This window comes from Anguilla anguilla, chromosome 2 (assembly GCF_013347855.1).
Source record: "Anguilla anguilla isolate fAngAng1 chromosome 2, fAngAng1.pri, whole genome shotgun sequence".
NCBI lineage: Eukaryota > Metazoa > Chordata > Actinopteri > Anguilliformes > Anguillidae > Anguilla > Anguilla anguilla.
This window is the reverse complement of record NC_049202.1, coordinates 52,782,895-52,801,910: the sequence shown is the minus strand read 5'-3', so window position 1 is coordinate 52,801,910 and position 19,016 is coordinate 52,782,895. Positions and strand designations below refer to the sequence as shown.

Below are 19,016 nucleotides of genomic sequence, written 5' to 3'. Positions count from 1 at the left end.
TGTTTTTTAAGTTCAACTGCCATGAATGGAGCCACTTTTCTCTTTTTCTTGGATGGTATTCTTTGAAAAGTGTAGGAGGGTGCATGCTCTGTTTTGCACATTATGCAGCCTGCCTACAGGGGACCACTCGACAATCAGAGCTTTATGTACTGTATGAAGAGCCAGAGAGCATTGTGTGGAGACATAGCCTCATAGAATAATCTCTATATCTTTGTATTTCAGCCACAGCATTAGCTCAGCTGGGAATCCAGTGCATTTTCATGTTCAATTTATATGTTATATTTTTTGGCTGTAAGGCTTTTGCCCTTTCCTGTATAATATGATTCCTCAAAACGTATGCTTACTACTCCACTGGAAGTACTGGTATGTATCATTGTTAAAAAGCTTTCCTTTTTATTAACAATTGAAAACTATCTCAGAGCTGCTGAGTGGACTGAAAAAAGCTGGGCTTATCAAGACGCTGGGGTTTCTACTCTGCAATGGATGCAAAGAAGTGAGCAACACAGGACATGAAGGAACAATGTCATTTGCTTCTGCTAAATTTGAAAGAAGTTGGAGGCATATTCCTGGCTTTTACGAAAGAGACAAGCTGGTTTGGTCCTTTTATGAGTCATTTCCATTGATAATGTGCTGATGTGAGTTTTGTGAAATGTTCCGTTACAGAGGAATGGTTAGGAGAGACTGGAGCAGTTTTTGATTATAGCGGAAGTGATCGTCCATAATTCATGTTTATGTACTTTGTACATTAAACAAACAATATCCTGTACTCAGAGTAGGTCTGGCACGTAACTCTGGCCTCACTGCTGTGATAAAGCAAAAAACAAGCTATTGCTGACACTTTCAAATAATAAATGCACTGATTTTCATTTTACTAGATCCCTAGCCCTTGTCTGTGGGTTGAGGTCCAAGGTTATTATAATTTATAGGGGCGCTTTCATTTTAATGGGAAGAAACTCTATCTCGATGGATTTTTATTTATGGTATATTTCTCTAAGTATTCAGGGGCAAACACTTTAATTTCCTCATGGCAGGAGAAATTGCATGTGGAAGATTTATTTGTGCTCTCATATTAATTCAGCAAATGCAATTTTTCTACTGTATTTGATCAAATGAGTTATATGGAAGAAATTACAGCTATATTTATGTCAAAGTTAAATACATTGTGAGCAGCAGGTACACGGTCCTGGCTAATTCCCTTGTGCAATCTCTTGCAGTACCTGAGGATCTCTCGCTAGATGAAAGGGACGAGCTGTCAAACATACGACGGAGGAAAAAAGAGCTGTTGGATGATATTGAGGTGACCAAATTTATCTGCTTGTATAAACGGCTAAATGTCTCCTCACTTCTTAACAGAGCATGGTAACATGTTGCACTGATTACAGTTTTCAGCTTTCCAAACCTTTCAGGAGTAAGAAATGCTGGGATTCAGCAATGGATTAAGGTTTCTTCATGTTAAGTATTAAAGGTGTTGAAAGACGAAATGTCATGTTGAATCATTGCAGTTCATTGCTATGAAAACAAGATTCCTGTAACTATGCAAGTTAGAGGACGTTCAGGTAAAATGTCTCAAAATCTCTTGCAGAGGTTGAAGTTTGAGATTGCTGAAGTCATGACTGAAATTGAACAGTTGACATGTGTGGGGGAGAGGTGAGTACAGCACAGCTTAGATGCAAACAATTACATATAATCTCTATCCTTTAATCTTAACTTTGAAAGAGTGCAGTCTGCATTCAAATATTTGTTTTAGGCTGTCATCACAAGCCTATGCTAATTATATGTATTATGGGTCCACAGCCTCAGTGTAAATGGCTGTGTTTAGTGAATTGGCTCAGACACAATCGCTTAATGGAAGCGTCGCAGGTGAAATTTCCAGACTAAGTGATCACAGCTGTAGACCTGTCTAAGCTGGGATGGCTCACATGTTCAGAACTCCAGATTGTGGCATCAGTGGCATGAAGTCCAAAGCAGACCCTCCACTCCATCCGTCTCTTAAATGCACAGCACCAAGCAGAGTCAGTGGCCGTCATTTTGGATTGAACCGTCACCTCTAAGCATAAGAGTGGCCAAATTCACTGTGACCAAAATTTTCATTGTGTGCTGTGCGATACCTGCTCTGACTGCTTAAAGCTATTCAGACATATTTGTATTACAGGTTTGTGGTTGATCATTTATATAAAAAAATGTGCCCCTGTTCACCATCTAGAACTGAATACCTGAATCAAGTCTTTGGTAAATTCATATACCGTCATAACAGCAAATAATTCAAATGTACTGTTTTTGAAAAATGTTACAATCTTTTTTTTCATCAAATGACTAAACAACATTCTGACTGCCATATTGCAGCAAAACATCACAGAGAAACAAACAGATTGCCATGGGCAGGAAGAAATTTAATATGGATCCTAAAAAAGTAAGTTTATATATTTCTTTCTTCGTTTGTCTATAAAGTGGCTTAAAATTCTTATTTGGTTCTGCTCAGTTTAATGGGAGAATTTACGGTCAAAAAACAGAATGAGTAAAACACAAACCACATGAGACTGACAGGTCATGTGAAGTGCATTTATTTTTACAGGCATTTTAATAGGTTTGTTTCTTAAAAACATAGAGTCCATCTACTACAGCTGCTGACAATTTACAGGCAAAGTTATTGTGAAGATCAACTGTATTGTTTATGCCTAGCAAAATGTAAGGCCTTTTTATCTTCTTAAATCAGAGATAATTGTTTGGTGATGAATTACCAATTTAACAAAGACTATGTTTAAATAGTCAATGATCTCAAGTAGTCAAGTATTTTTATGCACAATTTATTTATCATGGTACCCAAAAAGTTTTGGTAAAGTAAATGTAGCTATCCTAGTGCTTTTGTTAAAATGATAAACTTTGTCTTAATTACAGGGAATTCAGTTTCTCCTGGAAAACGACCTGTTACAGAACACTCCTGAAGACATTGCACAGTTTCTGTACAAAGGCGAGGGTCTGAACAAAACTGTTATTGGGGATTACTTAGGGGAGCGGTAAGTGTCAAGATCTTTTTTGCACCTGAATATCTTTTCAAGAAATAATGAATATTTTTTTATTTGTTTCCTGCATGTGTCTTTGCTATATTTATGTGTGTCCTGTATAATGCCAGTCAATCAGATCTGTACTTCTGAGTTTCAGGAAATTAACAGTCTGGATTTATAGATGAAAATAGTTTTCCACAAACAATACAAATCATTCCTGCAATGTGTTTGTTATGTTGCCAATGAAAACAAGCCAGCCTGGGAGACCTGCATTAAAAAACTAAAATATTGCTGTACCTCCTCTGTTCAAACAGTCAAATGATGTCCTCACACAATAACACAATCTGATAAAGAATCATGGAATCAAAGTCTGAATTCATTCAAGGTAGTGGTTTGTTCCAAAACAAGCACAGTGTTTTTTTTTTATGGTCAAAGATCTGCGAGTGGGTCTGGTCATGGAAAACACCCGTACTACTCCATTGTAATATTGTACGTGTACTGTTGTTGAATGATTTGGCTGAGCAGTTATGAATTAGCATTAAGTGATTGTTATTGAAAGGCTCACATGGTGTATTGCACAGTTTTTTATGTCTGATTACTGGAGCTGACCTGAAGACTTTGATCCTTTGGGTTTTTGTTCGCTAGCCAAACCTCTGAATGCCTTTTCAAACAGACAAATGTCTATTGAGTATTGATTCTCGGTTTTGTATTTATATTCATGTGACAGTTACTGTCTTTGTTATTTGCACACGTGGTGACACATCTTTCTTTAATGTTCCAGTCATAATGTGGTCACCTTTAACATTAATTAAATGATAGTGTTGATTTTATATCTTTAAATTATACTAACATTTATTATTTACATTATCTACAGCTATTATCAAATACTAAAACAGACACCATTATCCATGACATTGTATGGTGTGGGAGAAATGCAGTATTAAAAATTTCTAATAAAATATTACTTTTGAATGACATTTAAAGAAAATATTATCGCATGTTTAAAAGAAAAAGGGACATTTACTCTAAATTTATTATAGGAAGAAGGTGTAAGAGCAATTAGAGGTTTAGTTCAAAGAGAGAGAGAGAGAGAGAATGTGTGTGTGTGTGTGTGAGAGAGAGATAGAGAGAAAGCGAAATGGTGAGTTGGGTTAAAAGTGTGTAATCCTGCATGTCACAGCAAATTAGTTTATTCCTTATTTTCCTCACCTGATTCTCTTTTTGCCAGTGTTAATGCTGTGCATAGATATCTCAACTAATAACACTTAAATCTGGCAACAGGAATCAATCTTAGGATAATGTCTTCCAATCCAATGAGCTTTAGTCAACTTGTGAATTTATTCTAAACAAGGATAGCTTTTCACAGTGACAATGTGTTTTATGGGATCTACCCTACCATCGGTGTGCATTTATGCCCATGGTGGCTGTAATGCTAATGCAGTAAGATTATTTTTAAAAGACTGTTTGTATACCAGAATGATATGTTACCTGTTACAGTACAGTGTGTGCTTAAACTGTCATATATGAATGCAGACTATGTGGTACAGTGGCAGGGTGACATTTCTCAAGACCCTGTCCCGTGCCATATGCATGTAGGTATTTTTAGGTATCAGCTCCGAGTTCAAGTTCATGTTTAACAAATGCATCTGCAACCATGTTAAACTATGAGCACTGTGAACCCTGATCTCCCAAAGGTATTTGATTAATGTTTAAATTGCTTCAAGAGACACTGTGATATGGGCTGATTTAAAGGGGAAAATGGATGGAATGTTACAAAAGGGATTTTTGCTACAAAATGCCCTATATATCACAGTGAAAATATTATTTCTATATCGCTGACATAACCCAAGTTTGTATGTTCAATATTTTCACAATTTTCCCAGGGTATCTTGTGTCTGTTCATTGAAAAGTAACACATTTCCTGACATGAATTCCATTTTTCTTCTCTTAGGGATGATTTTAACATCAAGGTCCTCCAGGCATTTGTGGAGCTTCATGAGTTTGCAGATCTTAACCTTGTGCAGGCTTTGAGGTGAGCCACATGTTCTCTTTATCATGGAGAAGACACTGGAAGACAATGCCATTAGTGAACTGATTTGAGGTCCACATAACTAAATCCCAGATTATATATATCAACAAATATATGGTACTCTTATGTGCTGTGAATCATTTATTGTCTGTGTGTTTGAAGAAATGTAGCACAACAGGAGGTTAAACACATGGTGGAAAAGGGAAGCAGCATACTGTTGATACAGTATGTATCAACAGTATCGACTTATGTAGTAAGTCAGTGATTTTGATATTACCGCAACAACATGGTTTCACACTGGGTTGTCATCCGAAAGGCTGATCATGTTGCTGAAATCATTCAACATATTTTAGTCAGGGAAAAATCTGAACCGAAGCAATAATGGAGTGCCATTTTTAACAATGGTCTGGCCATATTTCATTCTACATGCTTTGACCCTACCTCCGTCTTATGACAAATAAAGGAACCAGATATAAGAGGGTGACTCATAGCCTGTGCACTCTGGTAATTTATCACAGTATGGCGCTGTGCACAGTGACTGTGTCTGTTATGAGCTGCAGAAGGGGCTCTGGCTGTCACTGGAGCCTGCTTAAATTGTCACATTGCTTGAGAGAATGCAGATGATGACTGCTCCCAGGCCTACTGTATAGAGCTACCCTGGAGTGCAGGACACCCAGCTCTATTAGACACTTTCTGTGGATCATCCATCTCTCTCTCTCTCTCTCTCTCTCTATCCCCCCTTCTTTCTTGCTCTCTCTCACCGTGCCAGGCAATTTCTGTGGAGCTTTAGACTCCCTGGAGAAGCTCAGAAAATTGATCGGATGATGGAGGCCTTTGCGTCACGCTACTGCCAGTGTAACCCAGGAGTCTTTCAATCCACAGGTCAGAGTCTCAGCAGTGAAACAGGGCTAAACCCCTCCTTAAGTTCCATGCAAGATTATATCAATCCTTTTTTGGTACATTTCCATTATTCCAAGACTCTGTAAAGACCAAATCAAACACATCTTTGTTGTTTTTATGCAGTTTCTTTTTGACATAAAAGCCCTTTAAATCAATTTTTTCAAAGAATGAAATAAGCCCTTTAAAATCAGTTTTTTCAAAGAATGAAATATTTCCACCCATTCATTGAACACAATAGGTTTCTAGCAGTGTTGCTTTTTTAAATTTTTTTACCAACAATAGTTTGGTCTGTAAGTTAGCAGGTCCCATATTGCTGTGCCCTGAACTGTTTTACTGTAAGGTAAACATGTTGCATAAATCAATTGTACAGTATGCCAAAATGTGAATTATGGGGGGCACTCTGGTTGCTGAATAATGTATACAACATTATATTCAATTATACAGTATACCCAAATGCAGTAACAAATATACTACCAATCTATAAACAAAATATATAGCAAAAAAAAAACCAAGCCACTCAGAAAACAGTGGTACAAATGCTGTTAATTTACATTGAAATAAAAACTGAGGCTGTTTGTAACAATGCATAGAATAATTACCTGAATAACTTGTTTAATATATTATTGTTTAGCTGCTTAAGGTTAACATTTGCACCTGCTCACCCACACAAACTGTTTAATGAGTTACGTGGGAGTTACAGGGTTGTAGATGGTGGTGATGATGGAGTTGTTTGAGGTCGCATTGTAGATGACCGTGTGATCCAAGTAGGCTGCACAACACAGCCCTGGATGACCTGGTGCATTTGAAAGGTTGCAGGTACCCCATGTAGTCTAAAAGGACAGGGAACTTGTATAGTCTAATTGGCATCCTAAAGGTACTTTAATATATTTAGGTCCAGTATAATAAGACATGCAAAAAAATCTATGCAGCACTTCTATTGTCTTCCCTCTGTGTTTGAACCCAGAATATTTTTATTTTTTTTACCAATGCTGTTTGCTTTGATTTATCATATGTGACTAATGCATATTTGTGTACTGATGTGCCTAGTAAGGAAAGTATAAGGCTGAGTTGTGGCTCTGTGAAGAGTCATCTCCTCTGAGAGCAACAGAGGCTTTGTGTTCGCTGACTTAAATGGTCCTGGGGCTCTCAGCACAACTAGGCACAGTCAGATAAAGACTGCACACACAGTTTGTGTAGGCTCTTCTGTCCACTGAGCCAGTCCTGCACCAACCAGCAGAAAATAAGTCTGTCAGTAACTAGCACAGTATAATGATTTATTTAGAGACAGGGACTTTTATGCATCGGTGCATTAATACCAAGGCTAGAATTTTCTCCTTTCCAAACTGTTTTGATTTTCCGTGCATGCCCACTGATCTATAAATGTCTGAGGCCAAGTGTTTGTTTTATTTAAAACAGGGTGAAAAAATTCATAATTAACAAAACGTATTGTCTTTTCTACTGAAGAAGTTATATCCCCAGCTGTGAGTAGTGTTCTGTTCTGATCTTTTTGATCTGTGCGCTCAGAAATAACATTTAATTTACAAATAAAACAAAGGATACATAGCCCGGAAGACTAAAAAGCTAAAGCTATTCACACAATGTATTTAAACTTAATTATAAAGGAACTTATCTTCAGAAGCTGAGTCATGTGTAGATTTTGGTTAGTATATCCAGCTGAGACATTTCTCTTGGTACAATGATGTGGCCCAAGATTTGGAATCACATCTGGGTCTGCCAATGACCACTTTGGCCAGGAGGTCTGTGGGACGGTATATTTGGCCATAGTATCACCCATGGAGGGAGGGCTATGGGTGATTCCCTGCATCATTTCTCCATTGTGACTGCACATCAACCACATGTAGACTGTCTAGATCAGCTGTTTAAGTTTTTCTGTTCTCTGTAATAACCGCTCAGTATGTAGATTGCAGAGTGAAAAGAAGCCATGGCATGCTGCACACTTTTCAAAGGATGCACTTGCGCATGCCGTCCAGCATTAACCGAGGGCACTGAGACAGTAACACATGCCTCAAATTTGTATTGAACAAACAGGGAAAAATAGCTGCTCAAAAATTATTTACACATATTTATCTGTGTGTGACTCAACGTCTCTGTGCCATGCAGACACATGCTACGTGCTCTCCTTTGCCATCATCATGCTGAACACCAGTCTGCATAACCCCAACGTTCGGGACAAGCCAGCGGTGGAGAGGTTTATCTCCATGAACCGTGGGATCAATGAAGGAGGAGACCTGCCAGAGGAGCTTCTGAGAGTAAGAGTTCTCTGCATGCAGCTGAATAAGCCAAAGTCCTCTGCACTCTCTGAAAGTAATACTTTGAAGACTCTCTATGGGGGTTATGCAGAGGGACAATGAACTTCATCTGCCTGTTTCCTGCTTTTCCAGGCATGCTTGCTGCACTGTACACGGTGATAAATACACAAACTATAACTTGATATGGTTGTATAACCTCTGCGTGAAAATGTCATTTGGTCAGTATAAATGTCCGGATATGTTGGAATATTTTTGGACAGCATACCCCATGTTTTCCTAAATGATTAGTTCATCCTTTTGACCAAGATCTTCAGATGTACAAACTGTCTGGCCTAATTTTAGTATTGCTCTTTCCAGAAATATTTCATGTTAAATGTTTGGTTAGCGGGCAGACCAGTGATGTAAATATTTAGATGGAGGCCATGTACCATTGCATTGCATTTCTCACTCACCTGAAACCCTATTGGCAATGAAGTTAACCAATGACTCAGAACAGATTTTGTTATTTTTCTTAATCTGGACTTTTTATTGTTTAGTCGATCCATCAAAGATCAACGACAGTATCTCACTGGTGACTCATCTTTTATAATAGGTCATACATCAACAACCCCATATTCTCTCTTTATTTCAGAATTTATATGAAAGTATTAAGAACGAACCATTCAAAATCCCAGAAGACGATGGAAACGACCTGACGCACACGTTCTTCAACCCAGACAGAGAAGGGTGGCTGTTGAAGTTAGGTTAGTAGCGATATGGACTAACCAGCGGCAAAAAGGGGCCCTTCCACATTCTGTAATTCTGCCTCATTCATCTTGGCACTGCACGCAAAGAAGCAAGTCTCATTCTAGAACCCCACATATGATCAGTGTTGTTTCAAGGCAGCTCCTATAAACCTTTGATGAAAATGCTTAAGAAAAGTCCTTGAACCACATCAGATGCTTCTCAGTGAACAGGAGGTTGATTTGCATCCTTCATCAGAGGCAGGAAAGTTCTGAAAGGGATAATCCTGTGTGGATTGTAAGGTATTCATATAATAGTAAAAGGGTGAAATTATTTTGACAGGTGACATAATTGTCATGTGTATTCTGTGATGGGACTGCAATGTGGAACTTTCTTTAACCAGTTTGCTATGTTAAGAACTTATGGGTTCAGAACCCAACATGGACCCCATTGACAAAATTTAATTTTGAATTACTAATAAAGCAAATGCTTTTCTGCCAAGTAGATAAGGATTTAAAATATAGTGAAAAGGGTCGTATCAATGTGTTTGGCCTTATTATTGATAGGTTATATTGAGACTGAAACTTAATTATTAGATGTGAGTGCTGATGGAATATTCTCTGATATATACTGTAAATATGGTCTGAAGCTGTCATTTGGAACTGAAATCATAGTGGGAAATGTGAGGAGAGGAGTCAATGAGCCAGCAGAGCATGACAGGGCAGCACACAACTGCTGTACTGTACAGTAACTAGTGGCTTTGGAAGAAAACCTACTTTCAGAAATTTTGACACAAACCACATCCTGCTCTAAGGATTTATACACCTTAAGGTGCACCTTGTTCAGTGAAAGCTGAAAAAATGAACAAATCAAAACGAACATTTACAGTAAAGATGGACAGAAACTATGAATATAATGAAATTTCAGAAGATTATTTTTCAGGTAAAAGGTGGCAATGCCAATATTACCTGTCTTTTCATGCAAATTTCTTTGTTTTCAGGCTTTTAGTGGAGAAGCTGTACCTTATGGAAAGATAAATGAGGCAGATTCAATTCTTGATAAACATGTCTGAATTAAGGAAATCTTACTTCAGAAGATTAAATACGTTTTGTATGTTTCTATTCTGTCTTTACAGTGTCCTCCTCCTCTCCTCCCATCTTCCCTGCCCTCCCTGGCATGATCGTTGTGCTTTTATTTTGTCTGTTTGGTGTGTGTTTTTGTTTTTGCTTGGTTTGTTGTGAAAGGTGGATGTTTAAATGTGCCTTCTTGTTTACTTATGCCCTATGACCTCTCACCTTTCTGTTCTGTGACTGGCTGTCTCCACTTACTGTGCACCAGGAGGTAGGTACCCTAGAGGGCCCCCCTCCCCCCATCCCTCCCCTGCCCCCTCTGCTTCCATTCTCATTTCTATTTCTATCTTTCATCCTTAATGTTTGCTGTTTTGTCAGATAGCTGTAATTCACAGAGGCTATAGCTGCACAGTGCCTTCCATCTAATTTCCTGGTTACTGTTCTGATCTCGGTAGATCAGTGGGCTAGGGCAGTTAGGGGGTGAAAGGTCAGCCCAACACTGAGAAGGCTGGGTTTGCTGACTCCCTCACATGCTGGCTCAGACTGGCACCTACCTCTCACTGTGTGCAAGGCCGCGGCTGGCTAATTAAGTCCACTCTATGCGAATCTCACGTGTGTCTCAAATGCCAAGAAAGGTTGCTGGTATAGTGGACTTTCTCAAGGAATGTTACAGTCTACAATTTTGTGATGTTTTAATTCATTATATTTAGTTGCGATGATGTGCACATATAACTCCTCAAAGAAAATACAATTCTTATATGTCCTTACATGGATTATATACCATCAGCATTAACTGTCAGGATTGATAATAAGGAATTTTAAGGCTTAGGTTGTGTTCAGTTGTGTCATTTCTTTGCCTTTTTTATTTTGAATTGATGATTCCAAAACAGGAATGAAAAAAATGAGTTCAAACAAACAGAAATTAACTATAAAATGGAGATTCCAGGCTTTTCCAGACTTGACCTCTGTTCAAACACGTAGGTTGGGATGGTCCATGAAACACTAGGAAGGAATGTACTGGAGGTGCTGTACCACTTTGGGATTACTGTAAGCGCCACTGCCCACTTCCCACTGCAGCAAGGCTTTGTGCGCATTCCACCTGAATGAGAGGAGAAACGGATCTCCCGCCAGGACTACAGGCACGGCCTGCCGCCCATTGTGATTGTCTCTCCTCCAGGCCTGCCCGGACTCAACCTGTGTGCTGCTGTTGCCCAACACTACTGCGTCATTAGAGCTGTGTCATAATGGCTGGCCGCCGGCTACAGTCTTTCTCACTGGGGTCCCCTCCTCTCTCCACAAGCTGCATTTGCTCATTTCTTCTAATGACGGTTTTTCTCTTTTGCCTTGCGTGTTAAATTCAGCTGAACTGCCCGTGGGATAATGCTCTCCCTTTACTACATAATTATTCGATTTCAATGGTTTTCCAGGTAATTAAATGGAAGGCTGGCACTGTTGGAACTCCAACCCTTTTCCATAAGTATTGTGTTGCTTTCTTCAGTTGGACACATACACAGTGACTACAGTATGCAAATACATTGACAGGGGTTGTGTTGCTTTAGGGAGAACTCAATACAGTGTAAATGATTCAGATAAAGTGGGGGAAGGTTATGGCGTGGTACTGCTATATGGAAGCGGAACACAACAATTTCTGCAAATGGGGTGTGCTCATGCATATGGACAAGAATGGGGGTTTGGTCGCACTCTACAGTACTCAGAACAAAAAGAGGCTTACTACAGCAGAACCCGCAAGCCTTACTCAACAGTGGAGTGTATTAGCGGGTGAATGTAGTTTGTGTTGGGTGTGTTCTGTTCTGAATGAGCCTCATTGTGAGAGAGGTGCTGAGAGAGGGATGATGAGTGCTGGTGGCACTGGCTGCAGTGAGCCTCAGCTGAAGCTGTGCTGTACTGAGTCTGCAACCAATGTGGTTTGAGGGGAGATCGAGCTGCGTCCTTCTCTAACCACATAACACAGCTCCTGGCAAGAACACAGTTAGCTCAACAGCTGAAAATACCCAGGTCCCTTGCTCTAGGGACTAGAGCACGAATTGATTCACAGCAGAGGTGATGTCATCATCCATGGGGAATGCACAGACTCACTGCATCACTTCAAATGAAAAGGAAAGGGGTGTGAACATCTGACTTATTTGAAGAATAAGCCTGAATTCAGGGTGTGGTGCCTGTACCACATTAGATTGAGAATTATACAAAAAAGGACATTTTGTGTGTACGTAAATATGGTGTGTGCAATGTTTATACATCTTGATTTCTGATGGAATTATTAGAAGACATTTTTAAAGCAAAAAAAGATAAAATTAGAGTACCTCTTTGAAAAAAGCATCTTGTTTTGAGCAAAATTATCTAAAATTGAATGGATTGGAACTGGTGATTGTAACAAAGAAAATGAGGCATATGTTGTAACAAGAGAAAAGGGCTGGAGTTTTGTTGAATGCATCTCTGCTTTTAGAAAACTTCATATTTAAAATCTTAATTTACACTGACATCTCAATCAAATACATTCATTGCAGAAATAATACTACTAAGCTACTTGTTTTTTGCCTGTTTTGTCTCATGCAGAAATGTAATTATTTGGCATGGAGGTAATACAGTTTGAATTACTCTGTATGCCCTGGCCCCTCTTGCTGAGGAAACGCATGCTGTCACACGTGAAAATCTTGCATTACTGAAATTTTTGATGAAATTGAATGCACATTTTTCCTTCCCCATTTCCTCTCTGGAGGGTGTCTTAAGAAAACATTCAGCTTCTGACAGAATTTTGGGGAAGGGATTCAAGCAGCCGTTGTTATTGCTAGGACCAAATGCATCAAATTTCATAAAAACCGTAGATCTGCAGACAGTTAGCTTCAACAGAAAATCTTGAAAAATACATGTTATTTTCAACACTGGCAGTTTGTCAGGATTTGTATTCACCCCCATCTGCATTGTTGGGCTGTTTTACTTCTCAGAAGGTTATCTGTCTTTTCTCACACATCATGTGTTTTGTTTTACTGCAGGAGGAAGAGTGAAAACCTGGAAACGGAGGTGGTTCATTTTGACTGACAACTGCCTGTATTACTTTGAGTACACAACAGTAAGTTTTCATTTACTTGTGTAGACTCCAAAACTAGATCCTACCAGTTTGGCTTTCAGATCTGTACCAAGTCAAGATTTAAACTCAAAACCTCTGCTGATTGTATCAGACTTAAATTTTATTAAAGAACTGATTTAGATTTTATTAGATCATTTTCAGTGTGAAAATGGTGTGTGTGTGTGTGTGTGTGTGATCGAGAGACAGAGAGAGACAGGGAGAGAGAGAGAGAGAGAGAGAGAGAGAGAGAGAGAGAGAGGGAGAGAGAGAATTAGGGAGACAGTCCTCTGCCCCAATGGACTTTACTACAACTCACATTGGGCCATTCACATGAAGCATCATCACCTGGGAGCTCTCCAGCTTAACATCTAGCTGTAACCCCCAGTTAAAAGATGCCCACTGCCTAGGTCACACACCATGGTAGACATCCCCCTGCTGCCCAGTCACACCAGGAGGCCCAGACTAGGACATGGTGGGCCTGTGCTAACAAAGCCACTGGCACAGTGAAGTTTCATATGATTTGGCAGAGCCAATAGCTCTGCATTGTAGAGCTGCTTCTCTTTTTTGTGTTATTGATCTACACCTCAGTAAAATCTTGCTCGTTGCCATGACACCCAGTGAAGGGGAGATATTACATGACATATTGGAAAACCATTGGCTTAGCTATGTAAATGCTTCTCACAGGACAAGGAGCCTCGCGGGATCATCCCTCTGGAAAACCTGAGCATCAGGGAGGTCGAGGAACCCAGGAAGCCTGTAAGTCACATGACTGTTCAGAAGTCCTTAATGATACTGGCTAGGCATCAGTATTCTACAGTAATCAAGCATCTGTGTGTCAGACACTCTGAATGAATTCTCATGAGAGCTATTTTTTATTTTGTGTCAGGATAAGATTCATATTTTCCCAAATAATTTAATCTCTTAATACCGCAGATGCTTTGAATTTCATGTGCCGGTATAATCCGAGTTTATTGAAGATAAGCACCTGTCTGGCATGGTCTGCCTCTCTTTCAGAACTGTTTCGAGCTGTATAACCCCAATCACAAAGGCCAGGTGATCAAGGCTTGCAAGACGGAGGCTGACGGCCGGGTGGTGGAGGGGAACCACGTGGTTTACAGGATATCTGCTCCCACACCAGAGGAGAAGGAAGAGTGGATCAAGTCAATAAAGTAAGGCCCTTCCGCCTCATTCCTTTACCACTAGCTGCTTCAATCTGAAGGTCATAACATGCATATGTTTGTTTGTATTTTGTTTTTTTCAAGCTCTGATAAACAATGTGAGTACCACTAAAACGTAACATAGTAACAAAGTAACAGAGCTAAAGTAACCTGCACTGCTTCTGTATATATCCATCTGCAATGTAAATTGCTATGTAAGAAGTTGTGTAAGTCGCTCTGGATAACATTCTTTTAGTTATTGAAGGGAAAAGCTAGACAACTTTGATAATGATAATGAGGTGAATTTCATGGTATTGTATTACTGTACTATAAATATTAAAGTTTGTCATGGAAAATATTTACATCATGCCTCAAAGAGCGTAACTATATATCCAGTAGGAGCACAGATGCTGTCTAAAAATGACCTGACCATGGCATGTCCTACATGGGGATGGCTAAATGGTTGTCTCAAATTTTCAATCTGAGACTTTGAGTAGCCCTCAAACACAGATCAAACCCAAACACTGTCAAATACAGGCTCAGAAGAATCAGAGTACACCAAGTGTTTTAGAAACACTCTTCACTGGAAACTTTAATGGCATTCAGCTGTGTCCAGAGCGAGACTTTCTCACCATGTTTGAGCGATAACACTGAATTTCTCTGGGGGTTTAAATGGTTTTCCGGTTGATAAAATCCAGAATAAAGATGAAGTCTTGTTCAGATTTTGTCTCTGTTTGAGTGTCTGTTCCTTGTCCTTGTGGCCAGCTAACAGACTGTTATATGTTTTTTGTCATAAAAAACTAAAAAGTAACCTTTCAGAAATATACGTTATACTCCAGGTTATTTATGCAGTTTTCTCGGATGCTTTTTTTCTGAACATGTTACGGTTCTGCCAGAATAGTTATGTGTATGCAACCAAGAAATATCTAGAATGCAAACAGTTTGGTTGTCTTAGTTAGACCTGGGGGGGAAATTAGAATTTGTACAATGCTTCATTTACTATGAATTCAAATCAAAGCAGTAGGCGGCATTGAAAAGATAGCCTCTATGCAAATTGCCTTCTGTACCATTTTGCAGAAGTGCAATTTTAGATTATTAGATAGCGGTGAAAATACTGCGCATGTGGAATGTTGGGGGATGTTTTGAATAGATCTGAATTGATACAAGGCGAAATACTGTTTAAAAACATGTACACCTCGTCCTTACTGGATATAAGATCATAAAAACCCTACGATCGTCAGTGTTAATATCACCAAGGCTTCTTTCGGATTTGAGAGGGCTCGGAGGACTGCCCGCTGTGTGTGGTTTGGCTGCTGTGGGGAGGGGCTACAGACAGTGTCTGCGGCTTTCCGCCGGCCCACGCAGTCCCCCGACCCCTCTTCGTGGCGGCGGCCGCTGCGGTCACTTCAGACTGTTTGCGTAGGAACAGCAGCCTCAGCAGCTCCAGCCGTGTGAACGAGCCCCCAACGCTGGCTCTTTCCTGCCTCTCTGCCGGGAAACTGGGAATTAGTCATCGCTCACACCGCTCTGACAGGCGAGACAACACAGGCTACCCAGAGGAGGATATTCTGCGTTTTTTTATACATGTACATTTAAACAACTGGTCTGGGGCTTTTAGATTTAACACACAAAGAGGGAGAGGAGTGAGAGAGGAGAAGAGTAAAGAGATGAGGGAGAATGAAGGAGCAGACTGCAGCCTAGGTGAAGGCCGTGCTCTCTGGGAACAGAACAAAGCCCGCCAGACTGTTTGTGTTTGTCCATATGCCTGGCAGCTTATCCTCACTCCCCCAGAAGCTCAAATTTTAAAAACATGATTATTGCTTTGAGAATAGGCCATCACTGGGAAAGAAGAATTTGATTCAGTAAAGATGTGGACACAAGCCCTGTGTGTGGCAGTACTGACATCTTCCTGGATTAAACAAGGGCCACGCAATCCCACTCCTGGACAGCCATAGTTACGGGAGGTTTTCCTTCAACCTGAAAACTGCAGCACTTGATCTGACCAATTACTGACACTAAGCTGAAATCAATTTAACTACCGCTGCCTGTTGTGAGACTGTTAAATGAGTTAAAGAGAGACTTAATCCTGCAGGACAAAGATCAGTTAAATCTTGAAATCACCTAAAATATAAATACAAAACTAGGTTTAAACTAGTTAAAGTTTTCTCCACATTCCAATATTCCCGGATGTGGTGAGAAAGGAGAAGATGTTACACAAAACCAGACCATCTGATAATGCAGGGTTTGGGAACTCAAATATGACCTCAGGCCAACTCCATTAAATACTGAAAGCCTCAACAGTAGAACATATCTGAACTAATTATAACTAGAGAGAATATCTACACACCATCGCTTTCCCTTCCTGTTTGAAATTAACACTGGCTTTCAGGGCTGTGGCAGCAATTTACTACTGTTGCTTGAGAAAAATGGATCAAGACCCTTGAAAGAAATTAATGAAAAAGAAATGGTACGATGAATCCTTAAAACAATAAACTAAAAGCAAAAAGGTTGTCATGAGCTTTGGATGCAAACACTACAGTGGGTCACATTCACTTCTTGTTGAACCCCCTACTGCACCTGAAAAGTCTTGTAGACAACTTTTTTCATTTTTCATTACTTTCTTCACTGAGGAAACTGCCATATTAAACCCCCAGGGACTAATATTAAGAAAACATTGTTGTAAGGCTTTGTCTTTTTACCAATCTGTAGGGTGGATTAAATGCGTAATCAATGAATGGTTTTATGCCCCTACACTGCAGATCTGCTGCATACTGTACAATCGGGAAAACCAATAAAAATGATCTCTGAAATACCAAATCCAAAAGGCGGTAGAGGGTTTGAGGCTCTCCTCTTTGCACATGGACATGGAAGTAAATATAATCTGTGTCAGCGTGAAGGCACTTTACATAAATGTGTTTTGAAGTAGGACTGTTCATTAACCCTTGAAAGGTACCGGGAAATGGATTTTGCGCTAAAGGCTTAGAAATTCCTTGGAAACTCAACAAAGAGAGATGGAAAAAAGAATCCATGGAAGAAACCATGGAAACCAAACTGGGTCATAGAATGAACACACACACATACATCCAGTAAGGCAAGGTTAGGCAGGAATGCACTTGCATTTCCATATCAAAGATCTTCTTCCTAAGTAATTTCATTTTTCTTTACCTCTTCCCTTCCAGAGCAAGCATCAGCAGAGATCCTTTCTACGACATGTTGGCAACCAGGAAACGACGGATTGCCAATAAGAAGTGAGAGCCAACAGTTCCAGGCCCTGCTTCAGTGTCCCCAGGACAGGCTGTGTTCTCAAGGGGATCTTAAACACTGAGGACACCTGGGTCATGGCACTGGAGCAGGGTCTACAGACCGGGATACAGGACCAGACAGAAAAGCTAAGCTAGAGACTCTGAGACAACAGTGTGAGAGCAACCCTGTCACCCCAACCACTTTCCCCTTAGTTATTCTTCAGCACCGTTTCACCCCGTGTGCCTATCCCTGGTTTGTTTCAGTGACTTCAGTAGCACAACTGCCGTTTTTTATTATGCATGGATGTATGTACACAAAGGCAAAGGACTAAATGTGGGGAAGACAATCAGTTTTCTCATAAAACGTCAGTATGACTCGTGGAAGAATCGTGGGCATTTTTGGAGGCACTGAATATGAACATTGATCACCATGAAGAAAGTGCCCTTACACACACATTGCAAAGGACAGACTCTGCAGGCAAGAGGGCCCAGCAGCTCCAGCCGTGGCACGGCTCTGCCTGCATGAGATCTCAACAGAGAACTACAAAGGGTCTCCACTTTCTCTGATGCTGAGCCCAGATGTCAAAGGATGCTCCCTCTTCTAATCCCATGGATACCTCTTTAATTTGCCTTATCTGTGGCAAACTAAATTAACATCTTCATTTTGGGGTGCTACCTAAATAACTGAGAATAATGACAATAGTCAGTGTCAGCAGGGCTGATTACTTATATATTGCATTGAATACAAAAAAAACTATTTATATCCCTTTTCTGTCAGTGAGCAAATGGCAACCAGATGGTCAAGTTTATACATTCCTTTTAGAAGTCCTATATAAACAGTGGCACAGATAGGTATCGATATACAAAGCAATACACTGTCTGTGCCGTTATTTTTGTAAACTGTCATAATGTGCAAGTAAAACTGCTGGCTTACAATTTGTGTACTGAAGATCCACTCCCGTAATTAGTTGCTTTAATATTTATTTTTGTTCTTAAATCATTTAAAATTGTAGATTTTTTAAGTTATGTGTAAATAATGTAAAGTTTGTGTTTGTTTTCCTCATTATTTTTGTTAGTATTATTGCTAGTAAACTTAATGGTTGTAGCTTGCATCAATGTTAAAACAAGCATTATGGCATTAACAAAACACAACTCCGGGGTAAGTAAGGCCTGGAGTGGTGTTTGGGGGTTGTAGCTACACGGTGACAGAATGAAGAAAGATGAAGCTGAAGCCAGTAGTGTTTTACATAAAAATGTAAAATGGAAGCCCAGACCCAAATGCCCTGTGGGAAGGTGAACCTTACAATATCATAACCACAGGCCGTGTACATACGCACATGCATATGACATGTTGCATCTCTTAAGTACTACATGAAGAATTACATGTTTAGACCTTCCTGTACGTGTTTAAAAAAAAAAAAAAAAACTTGATAAATTAAAAGCCAGTGACTGGTTTGGTGTAAAACTGTTTGGCCTCTTCCTAACACCCTTGTTCCACTTTGTTGGGATGGGAGAGTTTACTGAGAATTATAAAACCA

General features: G+C 39.8%; 1 protein-coding gene across 2 annotated transcripts in view; it reads left to right on the top strand.

Annotated features, from left to right (window-relative positions):
• cyth3a (cytohesin 3a) overlaps positions 1-18,892 on the top strand; it is a 33,559-nt gene extending 14,667 nt beyond the window's left edge. Inside the window, exons 2-13 of one of the 2 annotated variants that reach the window (XM_035405775.1) lie at positions 1,215-1,297; positions 1,583-1,647; positions 2,344-2,410; positions 2,896-3,014; positions 4,954-5,034; positions 5,801-5,913; positions 8,053-8,201; positions 8,833-8,944; positions 13,006-13,082; positions 13,764-13,835; positions 14,094-14,248; positions 17,416-18,892. In XM_035405775.1, coding sequence (XP_035261666.1) covers positions 1,215-1,297; positions 1,583-1,647; positions 2,344-2,410; positions 2,896-3,014; positions 4,954-5,034; positions 5,801-5,913; positions 8,053-8,201; positions 8,833-8,944; positions 13,006-13,082; positions 13,764-13,835; positions 14,094-14,248; positions 17,416-17,488 — 1,166 coding nt within the window. In that variant the 3' untranslated portion in view covers positions 17,489-18,892. Of the gene's footprint in view, positions 1-1,214; positions 1,298-1,582; positions 1,648-2,343; positions 2,411-2,895; positions 3,015-4,953; positions 5,035-5,800; positions 5,914-8,052; positions 8,202-8,832; positions 8,945-10,059; positions 10,266-13,005; positions 13,083-13,763; positions 13,836-14,093; positions 14,249-17,415 lie in introns of those variants that run through there. The other variant, XR_004764054.1, reaches the window with a different exon arrangement.
• Positions 18,893-19,016: the final 124 nt, after the last annotated feature.